Consider the following 24,728-nt stretch of genomic DNA (forward strand, 5'->3'; position numbering starts at 1 on the left):
AGCTTGGGATGCGATCCAGAGCTGCCTTTGACACGCTGTTGAAATGGGGAGTTGGCTCTGTGACATGGATGATCTACATGTGTAAAAAAGCTGGTGTGTTTTGTATGCTTTTCTCCCTATTTTTAAGCCATTGTTGGTCGCTTATACTCTGGTCTACAACAAAGCAATGCACATTAGTTATTAGCGTGGCCAAACCATATAGCACATGACAAAATAATCTTCAAATTGTTCATTGTCTTGAACAATGAACAATTGAAATCATCCCTGTTAAATTATCCCTACAGAACTCACTGAGCGACTGATGTTTTCTCAACAGCTCGCCACAATTTAGCTTATAGAGAAGGATGACGAAGAAAGCATCAGTCCAGGTTGCCACATAATGATTTTTGAAGACGTTATATATCGCAAACACTGCCCACATTCAAACGCTGCAACAGCAATACATTGCAAATGAACAACGCTCATTTGCATTCGGTTTCTAATAGTTTTTGATCACCAGAAGCTGCTGTCAGGTTCTGGCCAAGTTAAACAGACATGTTAAAAAAAACATGTAGGACTGCATCCAAAAACGTTTCAAAACTGCTCAGAGAAATATAGATATGGAAAGAAGTGCATGTACATCTGACACTGCCTGTAAGTGCAGTTCCTTTCAATCAGGAGAAGCGGAAGAAGAGAAGAGGGGCTCTCAATACTGAAAGGAAACCTATAAAAGCCAGATTTCATGTTTCAACTTTTTCTTTTCCAAAATATCTTTTGCCTTTGAGAGCTGGCTCCGGACAAGAAGTATAATGTGTCTATGTTCTACTATAAACCAACCTACCACTGAATCAGGCATGAAGGTGGCCTCCAAGAGATGCTTTGTCTATATAAGTTGGGTGTGATTTAAACCTTTCAGCCAGTGTTAAGTGTAACTGTCATCATCAGCACTCTGTAATGTCAACTAATTTGAAAATGCATAGAAATGTGCTTGGAGAAATAAACACATTTCAGTGTTCATTCATGTCAGTGATCAGGCTGGTGGGGGTTGTGTGAAGGGTGGGCTCGTCAGACGAATTCCTGATCACTTGAGTCAGTTTCACATTCATCAGTACACGTCATTCTTTATTACTAACAAATGAGCAGATTTATTCAATAATCGTGCTCATGCACCAGTTACACAGCATGAAATACAAATACAATAAGTCTTTATGAACAAAGAGGGGATTTTGATTTGCATATCAAAAGATGTTGTTTTCTAGTACTACCAATACATCCCCAGCCGAATGCTACAAGTCATATGTGCGCCGCATGTACGTCTTTTGCTCAATTCAGTGACTGGTGGTCACACAATGGGACCTAAACCCAGTAACACTGACTCAAGGGGAAAACATGCACATTAAAGACCAGAAAAGCCCTAATAAAAAGCTCTAATGTAAAACAGCCCCCATTAAAGAGATCCTTCCCCAATATTTGTTGAACTCTTACATATCATATTAATGCCATTTCAGCCATTGTTCACTGCGGCTGTGTTTGATCTGCAGAGCTGCTATAACTCTGGGGTAATAGGAGCGCTAATGAGAGGAGCTGGCACTTTATAAACACTGTCAAGAGCAGGTGGAGTGAGGGCCGGGTCACACCGGGCCATTGTGTCCCCTTCAGCTAGTCCTATACTCAAAAGGAATTATTTTCTTAGATCTGAGTATTTTGACAAATCAGCATATTTCAGGGAGATGTCTTTGTTAAAAGCGAAGTCCAAACCCTGTGTGAATGCTGAATAAATGTGCAATTAATCTGCAGCATGGTGCTGTGCGATGGGGCACAGGCCTCTTCAGAAAACAGGTCATCTCTGGCTCCACAAAAGATATTCCCTGCTGATGTCATAGGAGGAAAACACACACACACACACCCACACACCCACACACACACACTCCTGCATAGACTTTTCCAATGTCTTTCACTCCGAGAGATTGCGTGCGCTTTAAAAAAGGACTCTTTTGTATGTCAAAACCTCCTTTTTAATGGGCTTCTTTTAAAAGTGCTCAATGATCATGGTATTAAAATCACAGTAATAATAAAGTACTTCCTCATTCCGTGGTCTGGAAGTGATCCCAGGCAACGAGGTGAACCACATCTTAGACTAAGACTGCACACTCTTAATGTGGGCCTTTACAATCATTTATTGAGCTTTAATTAACATGTATTGAATGGTGTTTGTACTTTCTAAGCTATTTTAAAGGGCCCTCTCTGCACTTTACAACTCAGTAATGGGGTTTCAAAGTTTTTAACAATATTCCAGCGGAGGGCCTGATGCAGCAAATAGCATCTGTCCCTACAGAGCTTTAATTGTGTGTTTCAGGAAGAACAAATGTGCTCAGGTCTGGCTCTAGGTCTGGGCTACAGTGTCAAACAGAAATGTGCGTGAGGAGAGTAAATGTACACATGCCTCGCTTCCCCAGATATACACAAAACAAATATGTTAACGGCTACAGAAAGCGAGTACGAGGCTTCGCCATCAAATGCATTAATATTACATGACACGGAAAGCTGTTCCAGATCTGTGAACGCTAAGAGTTTCTAAGTACCGTATATGTTGTCATCACGTCTGCTGCAGGTGTACACATTGATCAAATGTGGAACTGAAAGGACCATATTTAAACTTTGACCATATTCTCCAAACAGTTCCAGGCCAGGAATGCATTTACTCATATGCCCTGCTGCTAAACCCTAAAACCTGGTAATGGTGTTGCACCATTTTACTGATTTAGAATCTCCTCTATATAACTGTGTTCTTATTGCGGTTGGTTGATTCAATCTGTAAGCGCGCCTGTTGCGCCTTAAAAAGACTATGTTAATAGAACTAACATGTGGGCACGGTTAAATGAAAGGCTCCTTAACTTGAAGAGACAACTCTCCTCTAAGGCTCAGATTATTTACACTCTACTTTGTACCTTTTATTCATTGCTCACATTTCAAAATAACATATGTACCAGGACTCGAGACGGGACATTAAATTTGGCTCTAGTGAGAAACTAATGGCAAAACCAAGGAAAATGTTTATAATCTTTGCAGGACTTTTAATCTTCTCCATCACAAATGCACATCACTCCCAACCTTTCATGCCCGTTAACTAATAGGCCACCGGGTGTGAGCTGCACAGGTAACTTGGCGCTACAAAGAGAATGTACGGGAGTGACGAGGGGGTGCATCAAAGGGGCGAGTTAAAGGCGGTGGAATATACGCAAAGTCAGCAAAGAAAGAAAGCTCTCTCCTGAAAGAGGACTCCGGCACAGAACCTAAATAATACTTTTCAGATTTTGATATAACTACTGGTGCCTGTGAAGACTTCTTTGATCTTAATTGAAACCACTGGGCAGCACTCTGCTGTGTAGCACTGACAAATAACAGTTTCCTTGGGCTAAGCGTTGAAGGTTAGCAAGCAGAGAACGCGCATGCTTGCTCCATATGCTGAATTGATATAAATAAAAATATAAAGAAGAGCCTGTCTTCACAAAAGACAGTGCAACATGCTGGGGATTGTCCCCAGTTGTGGTGCCGGACAAACCTTAACTGTGTTGTTTTCAGCTTTCCCACGAGTTTGATCCCTTCTTTTCATGCAGAAAAGCTCATTTTAACTTGATAATGTCATGATGGAATCTAGGTGGGCCTAGAGAATGTGCTGCATTGGAACGATACCACCATTCACAAAGGCCTGTCTTTGGTCTTCCTGATTTTTAAGGCCAAACATTCGTTTGAAGCATGGGAAATGATGATTTCAGGGCAGTGGGCTCTGGTTTTAATACAGCACAACACAATGTTCTCTGTCTTCTTTTACCATGCTTTAGTACATCCTGGCAGATTGCTGTTGTTGTTTTTTTTTTCTTCCCTGGCTTCTTTAGTTGTTCACCATATCAAAAAAATGAGCCCAGTCAGAGGGTCATCCGGATCTGATGTGGTGTACAGTAAAACAAAACATTCCCCAATCATAAGCGCAAACACATTGACCCGACCAGTAGGGAAAGCCATGCAATGCTGCAGAAAGTTCAAAGTCATTTCCCTTCCTTCCTGTGTGATGCCACAAGAGTGTGCACGGGGATGACCTTGGACTTCTGCTGAACCCTATAGATAGGAAAGAGAGGAGAACGAGAGGTGCCTGCTTTACAGACTGATTCACTGTAGGACAAATGACAGGATTTTCTGAGGAAGCAACCATTGTTTTTATGGTAAATTATTATGCTCAATATTCCTCTACCCTGGTCTGGAAATAATTCTACAAATATCCATTCCTAATTTATATACGTTATGACTTTTCAGCCACGAGGACCAGTGTTGGAATTCATAACCAAACCCCTGACAGGTTTGTTGGAAAAGGTAATTCTACATGTTAAAAGCATTTTATGTTGGGATCACTCGAAGAATCTCAGATCTGACAGACTCAGTCAGGGTGAATATGTGAATACTAGTTTGACACATAAAAGGAACACGGTGTATCGATGGATTAGGTCGTAAAGTTTACATGAACTTTGATACTACTCTCTCTCTCTCTCCATATATATATATATGTAATTTGTGTGCGTGTATTGTTAGATCCATCACATAGTTCTAAGAATATTTACTTCCTATTAGAAGATGATGACAGAGGGGAGGAAATGTAGGTTAAAAATAGGAATCAAAAGAACCCCCCTGTTTATTAGTAAGGGTTGCTAGAGACATCGGTGTCTTTGAAAGCGAGAGAGCTTTTGACTATTTTACAAGTCAGGTGAAGGAAACATGTGTGTTAAATCACTGTACCCGGCCGACTTGGGTCAGCTCTGCCATAAAAGAAAAGAGATTACAAAGGAAACTAATGAAGACACTGATCAAAGTCTGTAATGCTAATATGTAACAGGTGCTTCAGACCCCTAAAATGCACCCCTGCACTGCCCTCCGATCACAGCTACCCACTCCATCCGCAAAGCTCACTCATGGATTTCACATGTGCTTGGAAAGGAACAATGGCCAGAACACATTTAATCACTATTCAAAACATCTTATGAGTCAGAAGGATGAACTCTTGCAGGGAAAGTCGAACTGCTTTGGTGATATATAAAAGCAGCTACATGGACAATGTGTGTGTAAGGGGGCTGTCTTAGTGTGTAGTGAGTTGAAAAGGACAGATGTGGTTTAGAGCCCACACCGGCAGAAAAAAACACCTGGATTCGGGGTTGCATGCAAAAGTTGAAAGGAAATTGTGGGGACTGGAGCGTGTTCAAAGCATGATTGCTATTTTTACACATAGTCTAAGATGAAAGCGGCACTGCTTTTAATTTACAGACAGAGGGACACATATGGAATATCCATGTTAAGGCCAGGATATTTTGAAGACAATATTTCACATTTGCTTAAATCCTTTTCCTCAAAAGACATCTGTTCAAAATGCTGCTGCGAGTCTGCAGTACTCCTAAAACCCACGAGCCCGACAGCAGCAGAAAATAATACCACGACAACTAACCACACACCTTTTGTTTTTATTATTATTATTGTTGGAATAAGTGATAGATATTCTTTCTTCTTTTATTCACTTTTTCATACGTGTGTGTGTGTTTTGATTCTCAGATCCTGGGTCAGGGCGACACATTTGCAGCGCCGTCTGTACCTGCGCCGCAGCTGCGCAGTGCAACATCTGAGAGCGCGCTGATTCTCCTTCCTGCCAGCTGCAGCCGCTTATTCTGGGACTTGTAGTTTTCGTCGCTCCGATTTCGGCATCTTCTCACAGAATAGCGAGCCAAATAGACGTTTGGGACAAAACACATTGACCACAGGACTCCTGGCGAAACGATTCGAACGGCTGCGCGTCACGTGCACTTTAAAATTAGAGGATACTCTGAGAAGGCATCTTTTTCTCCGACTACAATAACCAAACGTCACCCCTATTGAGCTCGATTCAGTGTAAACACAACTCCAGGAACATGAAAAGATCGGGTGACAGTGAGGGGGAGAAGAGAAGAAAGGTATTGATGGCGTTTTTCTCCGTTAGGTCGGGCGTATTTCTCAGCCCGGTCCCTCGTTGAATGTCTGATGCTCCGCGTGTGCTGCATTCTGAGTGTCAGCGCAGACCTCACCTTGCCCGTTTCCCTTCATTGTTTTTTCCATCCTTCTCTCCCCCCCCCCACCCCAGATTACAACAAGGATGAATTACAGCTTGATTTAAACGCTGCTTTATCAATACTGATAGAGAGGCTTGGGCGTGCAGCATTGATATAGTAGCGTCACAACATCAAGTAGAAACACGACACGGATTGCATTCCGTTGAATAGAGACAGAGGAAACTAATAATAGTACCAAAAAAAATACAAATAAAATACAAATCCAGAGGTGATTATTAACATTTAATAATAATAATAATAATAAAAAACAATCTAGAACGCAAGAGCCAGCTGTCACAGCTTGATTTGGAAAGTCATTGTAACGTGAAGAATTAACACTGATGGAAGCAACAGATCAGTGCAATAGTAAATAATAATAATAATAATAATAATAATAATGTTGAGTGGGATGTCCCAAATTTGGCAATGTGATGGGCCGGCTATCTACCAATGCTTCAAGCTTTATTATTATTATTATTATTAATTCATAAATGTATTTATTACCATAGTTTATGGCTTAAGCATGCCAGCATTATAATTTGAGGTGGTTCAGTGCATTTCATTTTACTTAGGTGTGCTGGAAGATTTTCACTTGATGCAAACACCGCTGGTTTGTATTTCTAACCTAAAGTGACTCTTGTGCATGCTGGAGTGTTAAGCTGTTGCACACCTGGGCTTCAGAAGGTTCCCACATGTCGTACAACTCAACAATAAGTTTGTTGAGACATGGAAGGAAAAGAGCGCTATCGTGCTAAAGACATCCTGAGCTGTGTTCTGCTTATAGACACAGTGTCTGCCTGCCGGTTCCTCCTCTTATCCGTTGACTTGTGTGCTGTGTGCTGTGGCACATGTGTCCGGATCATGTTAGACAGCAGTGAAGCTATGTAGGACGTGGTTCCTCCTGTTTATGAAAGCAGCCATGGCGGCCAGATGAGTTGTTGAGAGCGAGAGAACTCATTCCAGCTGGCCCTCAGGCAGTCAGGCAGCGCTGCACAGACCTAATGGCTTATCTTCCTTTTTTTCTTTAGATAAATAAAGGGATGAGCAATTGGAATTGCGAAATTAATATATATCACCGAAGAGCAGCCACGGATGGAGTTGCATGCATTTTAGTTACTTTTTGTATTTTCTGTGGTTAGATAATGATTCAATTAATAACCTGTCTATGACAGTTGTCTTACACAGTCAGTGAGTGTTTGCAGTATTTCCCAAAGTGAGAGATGCACTGTGGGCCCACTGTCAGACTGAGTTAGAGCATGTAAGCACTAGCAGATTAGTGCCAAAAAAAATGAATGAATTCTCAATCTCCTCAGAAAATCCCACCACAGCTAGACAGCAATACTTCCTGACAGGTGGGATGTCACCATCTAAATTTATTTTTTCCTGCTAAATAGAATTGGACAATGTCCTGACTGCCCAGGGAGAATTGACCTCACCTCACCACAGGAATTCACAAACTGTAGATAAAAAAATAAAAAAAACATCTCTCTAAAATAATTACATTACACATTTTGCTTAAAATAGTGAAATACTGTTTAGTTTAGTGAAAAAAAGAACAATCCAGACTGCTTTTATAGGATTGCACATCGCCTCTGGTTCTGAAGTTGCTATATTGTAGTGGATTTCTTCCCATAATTTTTAACTTGAATTTCATTGTGTTTTACTCGTATTCTCAAGTGAATTTCTAAAAATGTTTTAGCAACTATATATATATAAACCCTGTTTACCAGGCTTGGACGGTGATGACAAGTATGAAGTGCAGCGTCGAAGCAGGAAGTGTGTGTGTGTGTGTGTGTGAGCAGCAGGCTAAGTAATGATCGCACAGGGTCACCAGATGTTGTGAGGTCTTGGGTGCGGCTCAGCCCATTGCTTAGATCAGCCTCATTGGTTTGCTCTGGTTGTGGCACCTAGTGCAAGCTGTTTAGGTTATTTAATTTCTGAACACTCATTAAAATGGTTTGTATTTCCCCTGGCAATACTGTTAAATTAACAACTACAGAGGTAAAAGCTGATTATGTGGCCACACATCCAGACATGGTTAATCAATTCTCCCACACAAAATGTTAGCTGGAGAATTAGTGTAGAGGAACCGATTTATGGCGACTATTGCTGACGTCCTGTCATGTCAGGCCTGGTGTTTTAGCAAGAGGGGGTGTCAGATTCAGCACATTCAGCAGCTTTGCACTCTGCCAGCCATCTTTTTCTCCCTTTAAACCCACACTACATGCTGGTTGCTCTATTGATGACCCAATAATGGAAAAATAAATGTTGGGCTCTAACATAAAACACGGGTATGGATTCCTGAGGCATGGTAGCACATAAGCACCAACAGAGCAAGATTTACACCTAGGCTTCGTGTAGAATAGTAGAAAGGGGAAAACTCGGCATGGGGGCTCTCACAGCTTCATCAGACCCCCGCGGGTTGAGCTGTGGAAAAGCCAGGGCTCAGAAAAATACGACTTTAGCAGATAATGATACCATTACACTAATGGAGCTGGCAAATGAAGGAGAACCCAGATGCCCTGCTTTATTACCAGAGGGGGTCATTTCCTCACTGCATTCCTAATGGCCTGAGTACACAGTATTGATCAGGCTATCATACTGCTAATCCTCTGCAGAATTACTTATCACTGGCGTGGTGTTGATCTACCGCACGCCCTGCTCTGGCCTTGTGGCTGGGCAGCCACTGCGCGTCCAGCCGGACTCACTGGACTGTTTATCGCGTTGTGATTTAGGGGCCAAGCAGGGATGGCGTCTGGGAGGTCTTCAGCAGTGGGCTGGCCAGTGCAATGTGTCGAAAAGGAGGCAAATTAACTTTGCAGGTTTCATTTAATTAACGGGTAGGCAATGATGTGGTTCCTCCCTCTTTATGGCCCCATTGTCTGCTCTGGAGTAGACAGAGATGTGAGGTTGGATGTGGTTTGCCCCGCTGTTTTTGGTTGATTACTACTACTACTGTACTTTCGGCTTGTCCCTTGAGGGGTTTTGGTTGATTACTGATGACTAAATTTACTACCAGCATCCTCATGTGAAAGCTGAATAATGCAATTCAACGTGACAGAGTGGAGAAGCCAGGACTCATCATTACTGTAAATTAATCGGAGGGTCAGGTAGTGCATGGCACTTTGGTTAGGGCATGTGACCTGCCATATTTTTGGCCCTTTTACTGGGCCCTTGTGTGCATTGGCAGCTTCAGGCTATTGGATGTGTGGCATCGTAGAAACAACAGACCGCTGTTGTCACCTCTGGCCTCGGCTAATCAAATAGTTTACCTTAAGGGGGTCATTGAACCATGTTCATTAGAGCCACTACGGCAGCCATAAAGAAGTATTTATATATTTTCATCAGGACCAACCTGTCATGGCTAGGGAAACTAGCTATTGATCCAGATATTTAGTCATTTCTTTCTGCGTGTGCCATCAATATTGTGCAAATATCCATCCGTGCGAAGATTGACCTCAGCCCCAGCCTCCATTTTTTTTGCTCCCATTGGAGTTCAATGATATACTATTCTGAAAAGTAAAATCAATGAATGAATATGAAAGTTTTGGAGTGTAATATGGTGCACACCCAAGGCCCCAGGTTTTTCATTGATCTGCTATGTGAGCAGTGACGTCTGATTAGTCTGCTGCTGAGCTTTTCCTCGACATGCCTTTAGCTTGTCTTACCTCTTTGATCTTTGGCTCAAATAATTGAAATGAGTTGTTGACAGATCAACTTGGTATGTCAAGCTTCTTTTTTAAAATAATCTCACCAATATCAACAAAAAAGGATGTCTAAATGTTCATCTCAGTTTGGCACATTAACTTAGAATAGAAATAGAAAGCCTTTATTGTCCTTGCATAGTGGCTACACATTGAGATTAGGAGCGTACGAGCGTACGATTGAAAGTACGAGATGGGTTGCAATGCAGACTTATACGCAGTATTACTTTTAATTCAACTCATTTTATTTCTTCACTGCAAAAGCCTGAGCATAAAAGAGCTTAGGTATGGTTGGGTTCATGCTACCAATGAAATTGAGACCTGAGTGATCCACTGCTTTTGTTCCTGATACTATAGGGAATATTGCTGTTTTAAGCATTAACTGGCAGGATGGGTTTCTCCTGCGCCAGCAGTGACTTGAATTGCCCAAACGGCCCTTGACAGCCGGTGTGTCTGACAACCCCTTCCGAGCAACTCATATTAATGTTGAGGCATTAGCCACATATGTCAGTGCATTCTCAAACAAGGCCGTCACTTGGATTGTGCAAACTGGCTGACCAGATCAGCCGTCAGATTCAATGAGATTATATCGAATGCGACCTGCTCAAGTCGGGTTCATCTGTCATGAATGTGTCACGTCACAGGAGAGACATGCAATAATCAGGTCAATCAATAGCTGGTGGTGGTTTGTTGGACTGGTGCTGAATAAACATGGGGATGACCCTCTCACCTCATGCGCAGTGACTAGATCCTCCAGGGGGTTCATTAGTCACCAGAGGTTATGATCTGGATGATCTAGGCATGTTGTTATTTTCCATTTCTGTTTATTCAGCATTGGTGACATCCAGAAGAGATCTTGGATTCTGGATCACTTTGAATTTGTTTTTAACATTGCAGTCAATGGAGCTTAACAAGTTGCTCAATATCTCAGTTGATTATTGAGCAATGTTTATGAAATTTGACACAGTCATGTAGGGTGGGGACCTCTATCTCACCATTGGATTTCACCTGGATTGGTTCCAGAACGAGGTCAGGAAAAAATATTTGATTTTAACATTGAAAACCTCATTTACGGATTCAAAAATCAGTTAAAAGTATATACCAACTTTGATTCACTTTTACTTTTCATGGTTGGTGTATGAAGATAACAAGAACAGTTTATATTACCTTTTGATGATTACCCAGATCATCATGCTGGTGGACGGTGTAAATCTAATATCGAGGGGAATGAGCTGCTTGGCGGCGGTCGGGGCTCTGTGCTTTTCTAGTTAATCAATTAATTCAATTCTCCATTGTCAGATCCTGAAACAATCAACAGAGTGATGTGACATCATACCATACCATGTACATTTTCTTTTTTTTACTTTTTAATAGCCTCTGATGTACAAATGCCTGGAATAATGGATGATACCCAGAACATGCCTAGCTACCCAGGTTGTTGCTAAATGTTAGCTACCATTAATAAATAATGTTTTAACAGTGCACAGCCACAGGCATTAGACTGGGTAATCTTCATGCTGTTTATTTGTGAATTTATTTTACTTTGTAATGACTCACCTTGCCAATAAAGTAATGCACCTACTGCTGTGGTGTTGCCCAACATCTGGCTTCAATGTAGCGTCCAAAACCCTTCATCCACAGAAGCTGCAGGAGACCAGGTTCACAAGGCACTGTAAATACTAACTGTTAATTTGTACATCATAAGTTCTTTTCAATAAAACACGTGCAATAAATGTGTGTTAAAATACCAGGTATTTGGCATATGGCTTATGTAGATGCTAAATATAGGAATTTTCTCTTTATGCTCGAGCCAAGTTTTAGCTATACTATTAACTTAACCAGCTGGAGGTAGACTCTGCGTCATCTTCTAACCACCACTAACAAAATACAGGTGGTTTCTGTTTGTAAAAACAAAACTGTTGTTATTTTGTCAATTATTAGCAGTGCCTTATTTAAACGGTATGCTAGTACTGGTGTTAGACTTAGAGTACATGTTTCTCTTTTCATTTTGCACAGACGCTAGCATTTACAATGTTTAATAAGAACAGACACCTCAGAAGCATCGAGAGTACTTCCTCTCAGCGCCGCCAAAGTCCTGGACTGAAGCAACCACAGCAACTTCCACTATTGAAAAGGTTTTCCCTTTTATTCTGGATGTACCTTGGTGGAGCTTTTTTTTTCATTGCTCATTCCAGCATTTACTCTGCATCAGATCTTTGAAGAGTGTCTGCTCACTTCAGGGGGTCTGTTCATGTCTCAGTGATTCTTCCTCTCAGCATCCTCATGTGTCTTTTCTTCATCAACCTAACTTTTCTTTGCATATGCGAAGTAGCCAATGACAAGTTGACTGGCATGCTGTCAGATAGGTGATACCTTTCCGATGGTGGAGCATCAACCTTTTCCTGGGAGCTTGTAGGTGTGTGTGTGTGTGTGTGCGTGCGTGTTTGTGAGTGTGTTGAACTATATGTGTGGAGAAAAGTGGGGGGTATTGTCAGGACCGGCACACTTTGCATGTTCTTCTTGAGACAGGTGCTCCTGGACGAGCACTGGTGCATGACAGTTGCCTTTCATCGCTGTCTTCTCTACACTTAACCCCTGACCAACCCCCTCCTTCCTCTTTCTCCTCTTCCCACCGTTTTTCTTCCACGTCTGACCTCTTCTCACGGCGTTTCTCTCAGCCATCCTGAATGATGGACTACATAGGCTGATGGGTGGGGTGTGTTTTTATATATGGTGGTGTGGTGTGGTGTGGCAGACTTGACACAAAGCTAACACACACACACACATGCACACACTCTACAACCTTTTGTTCAACAGTCCGTAATTCCTTCCACTGGCGCTGTCAAGCACTTGATCAAAGGTGCATAAAGGAGCACCTTGGCTGAGTACCAGTTCCTGATTTCCTATCATACCGTAGGCTGATTTTCCTTCCTTTGCCTATTTTTTCCAACTCCGTTTATTCAGATGAGCTTGACTTGAGGGCAGCGGGTCACATCCACTTGCCTGACTAAAACGGTCCTGCATTGAGGGCTGTCTCCAGTGAGATGGTGAGAGAAAAAACACAAAGAGGGGCTGCCAAACAGTCATGTCAGGGGTGCTTTTTAAGGCTGTTGGTTGCTGTTTTTGTGTGTGGTTTTGTGTGTGCGTGTGCATGTTTGTGTGCCATGGAAAGGGTAGGGAGTTCACTTGTCAACCCCTGTGTCATGCTTCTTATGTAGAGGGCAACCACTGTCATTTGTTATGGACTGCTTTAAACGGAGCAGGCCATAGAGAAAGTAGCTAACACCCTGCGCACTCTCAGGTGCCACTGAGTATGCTAAAAGCACACAGAATTAATGCCTTGTAAATACAGAAAGTTTGTTTCTTATGTACAGATGTTTTATTTTGAAATATTTGCTTTAGGTTTTGGTCCTTTGAATCTAAAGTCATGTCTCTGCAGATGCTTGGTATAGGAATTGGTTTGCGTGTTCTTTCTTTCTTTCATTCTTAGACCTTCATCGTGTTTAATTGAAGTACGAGGATTAAGTTATTGCTTGACATCAGTTTTGGTAAAGACATACACTAGGTAAGCTTCTGGTTTCATCCAACAGCGATTTTGTTCTGCCAACTTTTCTCAAGTTCATGCCGGTGTGTATCTGTGTTTAACAGAGTAGGTGTGCTTTTAATCTGACAGATATCTCCCACATTCTCTTTCCCATGGGAGACAACACAGCAATGGTTAAGACTCCTTAAACCTGTTGTCAGGGAAGATATGAGTTGGGCAGACACCATGAGCTTAATCCATAGCTCGCCAGCTATACTGTACACACACTATCTTGGAGAGTGGACACTTTCCTTGCAACCATTGTCATATATATGGGGCATTGTCACATATGAGATGGACTCATGTAAATGCACTGACAGTCTACTGTCTCGGCTGAATGACAGCATAGAGGGATTGGGCTAATCTGAGTGACTGATTCAAGGCGTGCGGCAGCTCGGCTGGCCCCATAACTCCTGAGAAATAGACAGCTTCAGCAGAGTTATCTGTGTTTGTAAGTCCTTCTGCTGCACTGGGATGACAATAGGGATTAGTGGCAAGGTTCTTTAAACTGTTTTTTTTTTAAATAATTTTGGGAGGGGGATGGGGGCTTCTTATCGCCGTCTTGGCAGGATGCTGCCACAGCCAGTTTTCCTTGACTGTCAATTAAAGAGGGGATCATTAACTTCAAGGGTATAAATGTTCTAACACTGGTATTACGTTGGGAAGCTAAGTCGCTGACAGATGTTCCAACTTTAATTCTCCACTTGTTTTTTGTCCTTTAATTAATTTATGTATCACTATTCGGGTTTTAAATATTTTTCCCCCCCGTCTGCTCTTTGTTAGCCTGTAATCTCAGTTGCCATGGTAGTCGCAAAGACGATTGGGCCTTGTCACTCGTCTGCGTTTCTTATGAGGTTCTTTCGGCTAATGTATTCAATATCATCCAAACTGAAAGGTAAACAGCAACTAATGGCATGTGTGTTACGGCGCTGCCTCGATTCAGCCTGGAGGCGCTGGGAGGGACGGGAACAACATGTTTGCCTCTCGTTCTCCAGCCGTTTTTAGAGGACCTCGCTACTTAGAATTCTTAGAAACCCAACACCAGCCACTCTCATGTCCTCTCTCACTATGTCCATGTATCTTCTCTTGGGTCGACCTCTAGCCCTGTTCCCTGGCAGTTCCATCCTCAGCATCCTTCAACCGTTATGGTCGATATCTCTCCTCTGAACGTGTCCAAAGCATGGTGGTAATAATAAAAAAAAGAACACAGCTTGTATCTCTGTTCATGTGTGTGTGTGTGTTTTTTGGGATGGTTAACGAAAGTCGAGAAATACTTTGGGGTTTTCTTCTGGAAGCTTTGTTGGCGGTTCTGAAGCAGGAGCATGAGAGCTGTGGTTGAGATTTCCTCTGAGTAGAATTGTAGACATAGAGCTTCAGTGGGATACAGTAAGGTGTTTATTGGAGGTAGCCACATGGAGGAAGAAAGAAAACAAGAGGTGAAGAGACATTAAGGGGAGTGGGAGAAAGAGCGAGGCGACTGAGACCGCTAATGGGCAAACTCTCTTCATCCACCACCACTGCCATCACCAGCGCCGCCCTGTTCTCCTATGACAGCTCTTTTCCTTTGTTCTCCCCCTCAGCCCACACTCTGCTGGGGATACGTGACAAGTTTTCGCAGGCTGATCAAACGCGGCAGTGACACCTGATTAGGATATAGCGCATGTTTAGAGTTGTGTATGGTGAGGATCCCCCTCCCCTCTCTCAGACAACAAGGGAGACTTCACCTTGACTAATTAAATTTGCACCTGCAATGCCAGCTGTGACAACCACGGAAGGGCTGCATTTATTTATGTCACTCCATACACACTTTCTGTGACGTTCATGGAGTCTGCAGTGGCTCATCTTTTTACCCACCGTGCTCGTTTTTAATGGCCACATGTAACTTCGCGGCTTTCAAAATTGTCTCTGCCAAAAAACTAAATAAATATTTATTGTAATATTTATTTTCTTATTTGCTGTGCAATTTAGACGTACTGTTTACACAGTTCTGGTGACTTCATTATATGGAGAGTCTAAGGTAGCCAAACCTACATTATTTTCCAAACATTATCATTATATTAATATAGCCAGGGATCTTCAGTTAAAATACCATGAGGGCCAGTAGGTCAGCCCCCTCCCCTACTGAACCTGCCGAGAGAAGAAATCAATTTAATTCATATTTTTGCCAAATAAGTAGAGTAAAGTGTAAAACATTGGCTATTTTGTGTCAACATATATTTGCCATGACTAAATTTTGTTAGTGATCATCTCATCTGCTTGGAACAGGTCTTTCTTCCAGGTTACTTTAGTAAAGAAAATAAAAAAAAATCATACTTGCAAAATTAAATACAAAAGGAAGTGCAATATACTGCTTGTCTTTAAATACAACACTTTCAGTCCATAAACATGTAACATCCTCAAGAAAAACTTATAGAACAGTTTTTTAAGCTGGACTGAACTTTAATGGTGGAAGAAGTTTATTTTTTGTGGTAATGTTCCGGCGAAAATTGCCCAAAATGTTTTTGTGTGTGCTGAAATGTCGCCTCACGGTTTACCATGGTAGCGTGCATTTGAGACAGAAATGAAGGACGCTGTCCTGAGCATCTGCTTGCTATTTTGACCAAAGACTGGCACAGATATTTCATATAACTGCATTAACTTGTGGAAAAAGGGTATAATATGGGACCTTTAAGAATCAAAATGGAGGTACAGGCTTGAAAGAAAAAGCTCACGAGTCATGAATCACATATGTGCATTCAAATACATTCTTTGTGCTTCCAAATTGTTCATACAAAAACTTTTTTCCCCCCAAACTCAACATGAGAGGAAATATCTCTCTCACCTAAAATGTTCAAGTTGAGGTCATTTATGTGTAATGTCATCCTAACTAAGACAGTCGTGAGGTCCATTTTCTGCTCATCCCCCATAAACTGAGCCAACTGCCTGCAGCCTGCCTTTATACAAACATAACTTTGCAATACAGCAGTAAGTCCTTAGAATTTGGAGCAATCTCTGTAATTCTTAAAGGACGTTATGACAATTAAACAAGAATGCCTTAAGAAAGTTTTATCAACATATTTATTTTAATATGCAGAGCAGTATGATGGACAATTCAGTTATAGCTGATGATATACAACAAACATTAAGTCAAATAGTTTGACATTTCCTCCCACAGTAAAAAAGCTCTCTGGTTATTCTGCTGTCTATTCTGCATTCAGATATGCGTTCTCCACTTTTGAGGGAGGAGGCTACTAGCTCCACAGCTATGCCAGGGATGTTTGCATGGAACCAGGTCCTCATTACCACCATAATCCTTCATCTTCAGAAAACAGTCAAGAGAAAGAATAAGTACATCAAGTGCATGCAATGAAAAATAATTTGTCTGATTATTCAGTTGAAAAACTCAAGTTTTGAATAACAATGATTTACCGAAAAACAAAACTTACCTAACCTCCATAGCAGCAAGTCATTTGCATAAATATATGTTTTATAACATGTATTGTATGATACCCTTGATTTTTATGAATAGTAGCGACAACATTCTCATACCGACCGGTACATGATGTGTGACGTAGTCTGAATTACCGCAGATTGCAGACCATCTGTGCTGGATAGAGATTTTCAATCCAATTGCAGAAAATAAGTGAAATTTAAAAAACTGTGCGTGCATTCATCTGCATGCTTCTACATAATCTACACAATCTGCTTTAGGAAGCATAATGTTTATCTATGACTGTTGAGTGTAAAAGGCCATAACTGATGCGAGCAGGACATCAGTCACCCAGTAGCAGCAGACAAGGTTTGGTAATTTGTGACCTTCTCCCCTTTCTTGCCCCCCCCCACACACACACACTCACTCACTCCACGCTACCATACTGCCTCCCCAGCCTCAAATTGACCAGCTTCGACTGTTGGTCATGCTGTATTACATGGGTTAGATGAAGTAATTATTTCTAGGCCACTGACTACAAGCAAGATTAATAGTTTTTTGAAACGGCCATAATGGAGGGCTGACCTGCCGTGACATAAGCATTATTTCAAGCTCACCTCCACTCTCATCCCTCTCACCTCTGGGCACTGTCAGTGTGATTTATACTTGGGTTAATCAGGGGAGGGCATCGGTATACCAGTGCAGTGTTACAGGGCTGTTCCCCTGACTGAGCACAGACAGTGGCAGGGGGTTCTTTAAGGGGACAAAATATAGAGTCATTGAAATCAGACTGATTTTACAAAGTCATGGCTTTGCTAATTATTTGACATGAAACTAAAATGGTCGGCCAGCATTGTCATGCTCTAGAGTCTAGAAAGAAGAGAAGAATACATTGTCTTACATTGCTTTATCTGTCTACTATCCCCAGCCCTGATGCGCTGGAGCCTTAAGGACAAGAGGAGCTGGAAAGTTGTCACTAGGTGGCACTTGGACATCACATTATCAAATTCTCTATCCCCTTCATCCCACCCAACCGTCCTCTTCCCCTCCCGCTCTTCATCATTCCATAGGTGCCTCCTTCACTTCCTCTCTTCCCTGTGTGCTAAGTACACCTCAGATGTCGGGGTGTTTTGTTTTTATTGGATGAGGCCAGTGTGTAATGCATTCACCTCCACTCCTGCCAGTTGTTAAATGCCCCAGAACATGGTCTGGCCAGGCTCCGCCCTGTTAACCCCTCTGATTGGCTGTAATAATTAGCAGAAGTGAACAGTAACTATGGTGCCTAGTGAGAGTTTGGGACAGCTTGTAACTCCCTGATATGTACGTGATAGAATGGTTGATCCTGCTTAGGCTTAAGTGCCTTCATGGGTCTGGCCCAACTTGGCCACACTCCTCCTTACTTGAGTGCATGTGTGTATTTAAAGCTTTAATATTAACCCATAACTTAAACACATGCATGCAGTGTGGCACCAGTAATTACATTTTCAAATAGCCGGGTTTGTAAATGGCTAGGATGTTAATCTGTCACCATTCAAGCAACTGGGAAGAGTGAAGAGAGGATTAGACTATTCAATTCCTGGTAGAATATTTTCCTTTGTTCGGAATGAGTGAAGGAAAAATAAATAAAGAAATGAGTTGTCTTCTCAAGCAAGACAAGTGCCGTCTGTTGTATTTCAGGATTTGGCTTATGCTATTATAGCAAACGTATCTGCTCCAGAATTCCAGGAAGACAGGCCAGTGGTTGTGTAAACAGTCACAAATGATATTTGGTCTTTAATTCAATATTAATCTCAGGTCACATCATAATGCCAGTTTATCTAGGTCAAAGACTGCATGAGATTAAATTAGACCTGTCCTAGATGATCAGTCCACATCTGTTTTGCACCATATTTTTTTTGATTGTCATAAATTAAATGTAGGCCTTGTGAATACTTCCGTATAAGTCCATTTGCACAGATATTCATCTCGTAGACTTTGTGGAGGAAAAAAACATGTAGTTAATTAATCAGAGGAGTAAATCAAGTATCTTACTCCTTGGATATCATGAAACATACGTGATCATCCTATTTTTTAATGTGCAGTATTATCTTTCTTCTTCAAAGTGACTCTTTTCATGTGCCGTGCACATGAAAACCATGGTAAAATATCAGGTCTTGCCCAAGAAACATTTTAGATCTTACATTTAGAATATGGTTATAATATATCGAATGATAATTGTCACAGATGTCAGCTATCCCAGCACAGTTCCCCTGTCTTTGCTCCTCATTTACCCTCAACTCCCTACTCTTTGGTCGGATTTTGCTTCATGGTTATCCCAGTTGAAGCAGCGGACTCGGGAGTGTCAGAAGATGATCTAATATGGAGCCGAAAAGGACATAGAGCTGGGAAATCATCGTCATTTGAAGAAGTTGCCTGTCACATGATGGGCTTGATCAACCACTGTCGTGGTACACAGAGCCGGGTCTTTGCTCTGTCTAACAGTGGTACTGGATTAGAGACACAAGCCACTTCTACTGTGATCAGTCACTCAAACTCAGTCACGTGGCGGGACTGAAATCCTCCACGCACGCTTTATCCACATCATGTACAGTTCTTTGTCAAGCCTACTGTATGGAAATGAGGAATACTGTACTGCTGTTGACAGTGATTTTACATGGCAGTTTTCCTCTTTTTCACGCCACCGTTGATGCTTTAGTCTGTACTGCTGTATTATCTTTGATGGTACACCTGCACTTCAGCACCAGGCTTTGTTGGTCTGCAGCTGCTCGACCTGTCTGTGTGAATGCTGATCTATGACATGTTGAGATAATGGTTATATTTGTGCGGAGCACCATGGCCTTCAACTCATTGTTTGGCCAAAGTGCTGTTGAACTGTTTGTCATCACGAATCACAAACCTTTCAATGACAAGGTGTGACAGACATACATCCGCTCATCCATGCATCCAGCCGCTCTGTCCTCAGCAGTGATTTGGTTTACGGGCTCTGAGGAACCTGTCAACTTCCAGAGCTTGTTATTTTAAATGCTCCACCTGCTCATTGAGTTCTTCGTCGCTACTGAGCGAAGAAGAAGAAGAAGAGAGAGATGGTGAGATGCAAATGCCAAGGTGGACTTAATCCTTTGGTGCTCAGTTATGTCCTTGACACTGCTTGTGGGACAGACCTGGAGGACACATTTTGTCTGTCTTTTAAGCTCTACCTCTAGTCCCTACAGTTAACCAGCCCTCTCCCTGGGCCAAACTGCACTTTGCACAGCCATATTGATTTTTTTTTTGGAGGGGAAGGAAATGTGTGACTGGGTGGTAAGAGCGAATGAGAGAGGGAGGGGGAAATGGAGAAATCAAGTGAGCTTTCTAAAGCACTGACTTCTCCTTGACTGCACCTCGAGACGCGACAACCCTGTTAGAACAACTCAGCGGCCCCGGGGCCCTGTTGAAAACTGCTAATCACAGTCTTCCAATCAATGCCGTCCTTCCTCTTTTCTCGTTCCTCCCTCCATCCCTCTCCCTTCCTCATGCTCTCATTGTTTCCCCTGACTTTCCCCTTAGTGAACTGGACCCTGTGTGAATATCAAGGGACTGTGTCTGCATTAAAACTGGCCGTCCCACATGGAAAACAGCTGACCTCATGAAAGCGTGTTGTAATTTGAAGGCGAGAACTAAAAAGCTTTTCTTGATCGACTTAATCTTAATGGAAACATTATGGTTTCCATTAAGATTGCAGTCGAACAATTAAGACAAAACGGCAAACGGTCCTTGCATATCACTGGTCATTGCCAAGAGCACTGCACGCTCTTGTGGTAGAAAAGGCTGATAGTTTGAAACCTACAGTAATTCTAAGGCATGGGTGCCCCTTGGTTATTTTGGATGCATTCTTAGAGCAAGAACACGGAAACTTCGCACTCTCATAGAAATCTTTCGAGTATGGGATTGTGCAGCTGCAAGATGAGGAGCTGCTCGGTCAATCTCTCCTGGTTAAATCAAAGGTTACGTAAGGTGTACATCGACACATCTCTTAAACTGCCAACCGCCCTTTCTCTTCTCTTCCTCTCGTCTTCCTTCCAGACTTGACACTTGCTAAAGGTCACAGAAACATCTTTTTGCTCCTTTGAGGTGTAGATAAGTGTGAAATAGATGTTGACACCGCAGACACATTGAAAGGCACTTAAACAGAGTGGCCATGTGCCAACCAGTCGGTGTCTGCGTGGCTTTTGTGCATTTGTAAATACTTTTGAATGATTGATCTGGAAACCTGGGCCTCTGTCAGGTGCAGTGAGAGAAAAACAGATGAGCCTCAACACCTTTTCCCCATTTTTTTTTCTTCACTTTTCTCACACACACATGCACATACACTCTCCATCTGACTGAACTGGTCTTACCCTGGGATGAATGGAGGAGTGAGTTTAAGTAAATGTGTGCGTTAGAACGGGAACACATGACTCAGAAAGAGAGACTGAGAAATGGCTTTTGATGCCAAGTTAAAATGGCGTGTTAGTGCACCTTATCTCACATGCGCAACATTTGTTTTTGTGTGTGTGTGGAGGCTTTCAGTTTGTGTGTCCACGTGTGTGTGTGTGATTCTAATTAATGCTTAGCAGCGATCTCCTGCGGCTCTGGTAATGTGCTTGGATCAGTTTTATAAACAGGGTTCGAAAGGTCTGCCCACAAACCAACCATTTAAATGACCGGCATCTTGTTCAGGTAGATGGATGGAAATGTGTAATATTAATGATCACGTCCCCCCGCCGACCTGTCATGGGGTGAAATGAACAACGCAGCCCCCAGCTTACAACAACAATTAACCACCTGTCTGCCATTTGTCATCACTGAGCCCACCTGAGGTCTCTGAACACATGCAGAATGTGTCTGTCGATATATACAGAATGTTACCTTCATTGATTAGAGAGAAAAAATGCAGCGATTAATGGCGTAGCTTCCGTCCACATTCATTTCTGCAAAGCAATTTTGCAAAATCGAAACACAAAAAAGTCAGACTTTGATGAAGTGACTATGACCACAACCTTCATTTGTATCTACAATATGTGTTTGTGGGGGGTGGGGGGATGTGAAGGATTATATTCTTAACATCTGACACACTCATCACCTTATCCAGATTGTTTGCATGAGCTTAGATGGGTGACCTTGCATTATACATGATTCATAAATGTCAACTTGACCCACATCTCAAATTGAGTCAGTGATTACAATTTAGGATAATACAGATTGTCCAGACAAAGAGTGCATCAACACAAAAGCAAACTTTGCCTTGGTGAAACTACAGCTAAACATCAGTGAGACTGCTTGTAATGTATGACAACAGTTCATTTGTGGCAATTAAAAATGTATTTTAAAATTAAGTAACGGGGAGAGAAGTGCCTCATGGCCTGGGAAAAAGAAGCCTTGGGAGGTTGTAAAATCAGCCGAGCTTCCCTTCTCCTCTCACACACAGACACACACACACATGCCACAGCAGAGAAAGTGACATTAAAAACAAAAAGTAAATGTGAACATATAGATGATGCTTCTGCATAAACGTGTGTGGTTACACATTGCCAGTGCTCCTGCACTGGGGTCAGCTCCCACACATTCCAGTTAGCCATTGACCAGTCTACCCTGAACTATCACATGAGTCACCAAACTTCAAGCTGGTCCTTTAGATGTGAAAAGTGTTTGTGAATAACATTTGAGAAGTCATGAATGGTTAAATTATTTTCCCCTGAATGCTTTTTTTTTTGTGCGAAACGCACGCAGGGGAGATGCGTAATCCGTGAAATCTATTGAAGAAGGGCTGTTGTGATAATGTAACTTTTTTTTTCTCTCTCACCAGCTCTCCACATTCTACACGCTGGTGGTATTCCTACAGGGGCAGGAAAGCTGCTTTGATGTACGCTAATAGTCTGTGTATTCAAGTCCAACCTTGTATAGCTGACTTGTCTCGACTGTTGATTCACCATCACTTTTGCAGAGAAATGGGTTTCACACAAGTACCAATGGTTTTCTGTTTAAACAGCAAGCTCTATTACACAGCTATCTGTCATCTGGAGATGCAGAAGATTTGAAATTTAAAATGTTCTGCTGACCTCCTGTGATTGCATGTCTTAATTAAATGGGATATAATTCATAGCACATGCATAGTTTGCAGTTTATGCACAGTTTATGATGGATCAGCCAAATGTATCCAAGTCCAGTGGCACTCATGTTTTCTTACAGCCTTCTTTTGGTGCAGATACAAGCGAGACAGGAAGTGTTTTTATCCTCACAGCAGCTGAGTTATCTGGCTATTTTGAGCTATTGATGCTAAGCACTGGACATTAATCTAATCGGCAAAGAGCGCTTTGAAGAAAGTGTCCACCGAAGTGTCACAGATGGCGAAAGAAGAATTAATAAATATAAAATAAACACAGTTTGATATCTGTTATAGGCCAAGATCAAAGAAAACCAATTGAGTTCTAGTCTACCTAATATGTTTTTCTGTGATAAACAGTCCAGCTGAGGGAATAATCCCATCAAGGAAGAGAGAGATTAAAATAGAAAAAAAAGCATCAGATATATCATTCAGCACATACGGTTGGCACAGTTACTGTGAAGCATCTGTGTCATTATGGGATTGGTAATCTCATTTCCTGGGCCTGAGAGGAGGCTCTGATCTTCTTTGTGCGTCGTGGTTTTCCATCTCGAGTCAGGTAGAGACACAGAGTCCGTCTTCCACTGGTACTGCAAGCTGCCATCTGCTTTGGAAAGCTATGGCGACTTCTTGTCTTTCTTTTCTGTGGAATTTCTGAGTCGCTTAATGTATTTGACATTTGTGTGAAAATGTTGCTTTGGTGTGAACGGGATCGACCCCGACGGGACAAGCCGAAAGAGGAAGAATAACATAGAATTTGAGGTCTTTGGCAGTGCTTGGGCAGAAGACATGCGAGATGATTCCTGTAAATGTCTCAGAAATGTACACAGAATTGATTGTCCTTAAATCATCACTGCTGATCGGTTGATGCAAAATGTCTAAAAGGCGTAATCACTGGCATGCAGATGACACTTCTGCTTTCCCTGTTGCTGACACGCCATGCACGCTGTGTGTGTGCATCTGTGGAGAATAAGTATTAGGTTGTGATTCACAATCACACACAGAAAATAACACGTGCACATACACACTTCTCTGCACAAATATAAACGGGAGTAACAAAAGGAAAGGTGGCAAAGTAGTTGTGACATTTATTTGGACATGTAGTTTTTATGTCAGTTGCTATTGGATTTTCAGGTCCGAATGGAATGTGACTCAATGAAAAGGGCTTATGTGTGTGATGACTTGCATGGACAGAAGCTTCACTTTCTGTTTTAGTACCGGTAGTCTCTTGCCTTCATGAATTTCATTCAGTTTTGCGTCCTGCCATTGTTTAGTTTCACCTGTTTATACTCCTTGAGCTTCATGATTTTTCCAGATTCCCAGTGAAATGCCTCAGTTGTATTTTGGACATTGTGGATTGCCTGATCCCTCAGTTTGATTCTTTGAGTTTTGCTGCTACCTAGACCTGTTTAGTGTCCGATTAGATTGTGTTTGCTCTGCTGTCCACTTTTTGAATTTATTCTTTTATTGGATTGGATTTTATTGGACTTGCTATTGAATCAGTTTTTGGGCTTTGGTGGAACAGCCTTCACAGTCATTAAAATATGTGACAGACTGTTTACCAGGGCGATGTCACATGCAGCTATCATTTGTTAAAATAAGTTTACTTATTGAATCTTCCATGCTTGATATTTCAGTTGGACTGATTTGATTCTAATTGATCTAAAAGCAATATACTGGAGTGAGGACTTTATATTTCACTACCAAAGGGTTGCACTTCTACAGAATATATTTAAACCAGTGCTCTTAAGGCACATTTAAAGGGCTTTTTATTAGTTAAAAATGATTGTCACAATTAGAGTTATAATTC

General features: G+C 41.9%; 1 protein-coding gene across 1 annotated transcript in view; it reads left to right on the plus strand.

Moving 5' to 3' along the window:
• The window catches only part of LOC137914848 (alpha-ketoglutarate-dependent dioxygenase FTO-like), a 120,961-nt gene that overhangs the window by 7,232 nt on the left and 89,001 nt on the right, over positions 1–24,728 (plus strand). The window contains 1 exon segment of the mRNA XM_068758344.1: positions 5,848–5,966. Coding sequence (XP_068614445.1) covers positions 5,848–5,966 — 119 coding nt within the window.

The sequence above is a fragment of the Brachionichthys hirsutus genome, unplaced genomic scaffold, assembly GCF_040956055.1.
Source record: "Brachionichthys hirsutus isolate HB-005 unplaced genomic scaffold, CSIRO-AGI_Bhir_v1 contig_859, whole genome shotgun sequence".
NCBI classification, from domain to species: domain Eukaryota; kingdom Metazoa; phylum Chordata; class Actinopteri; order Lophiiformes; family Brachionichthyidae; genus Brachionichthys; species Brachionichthys hirsutus.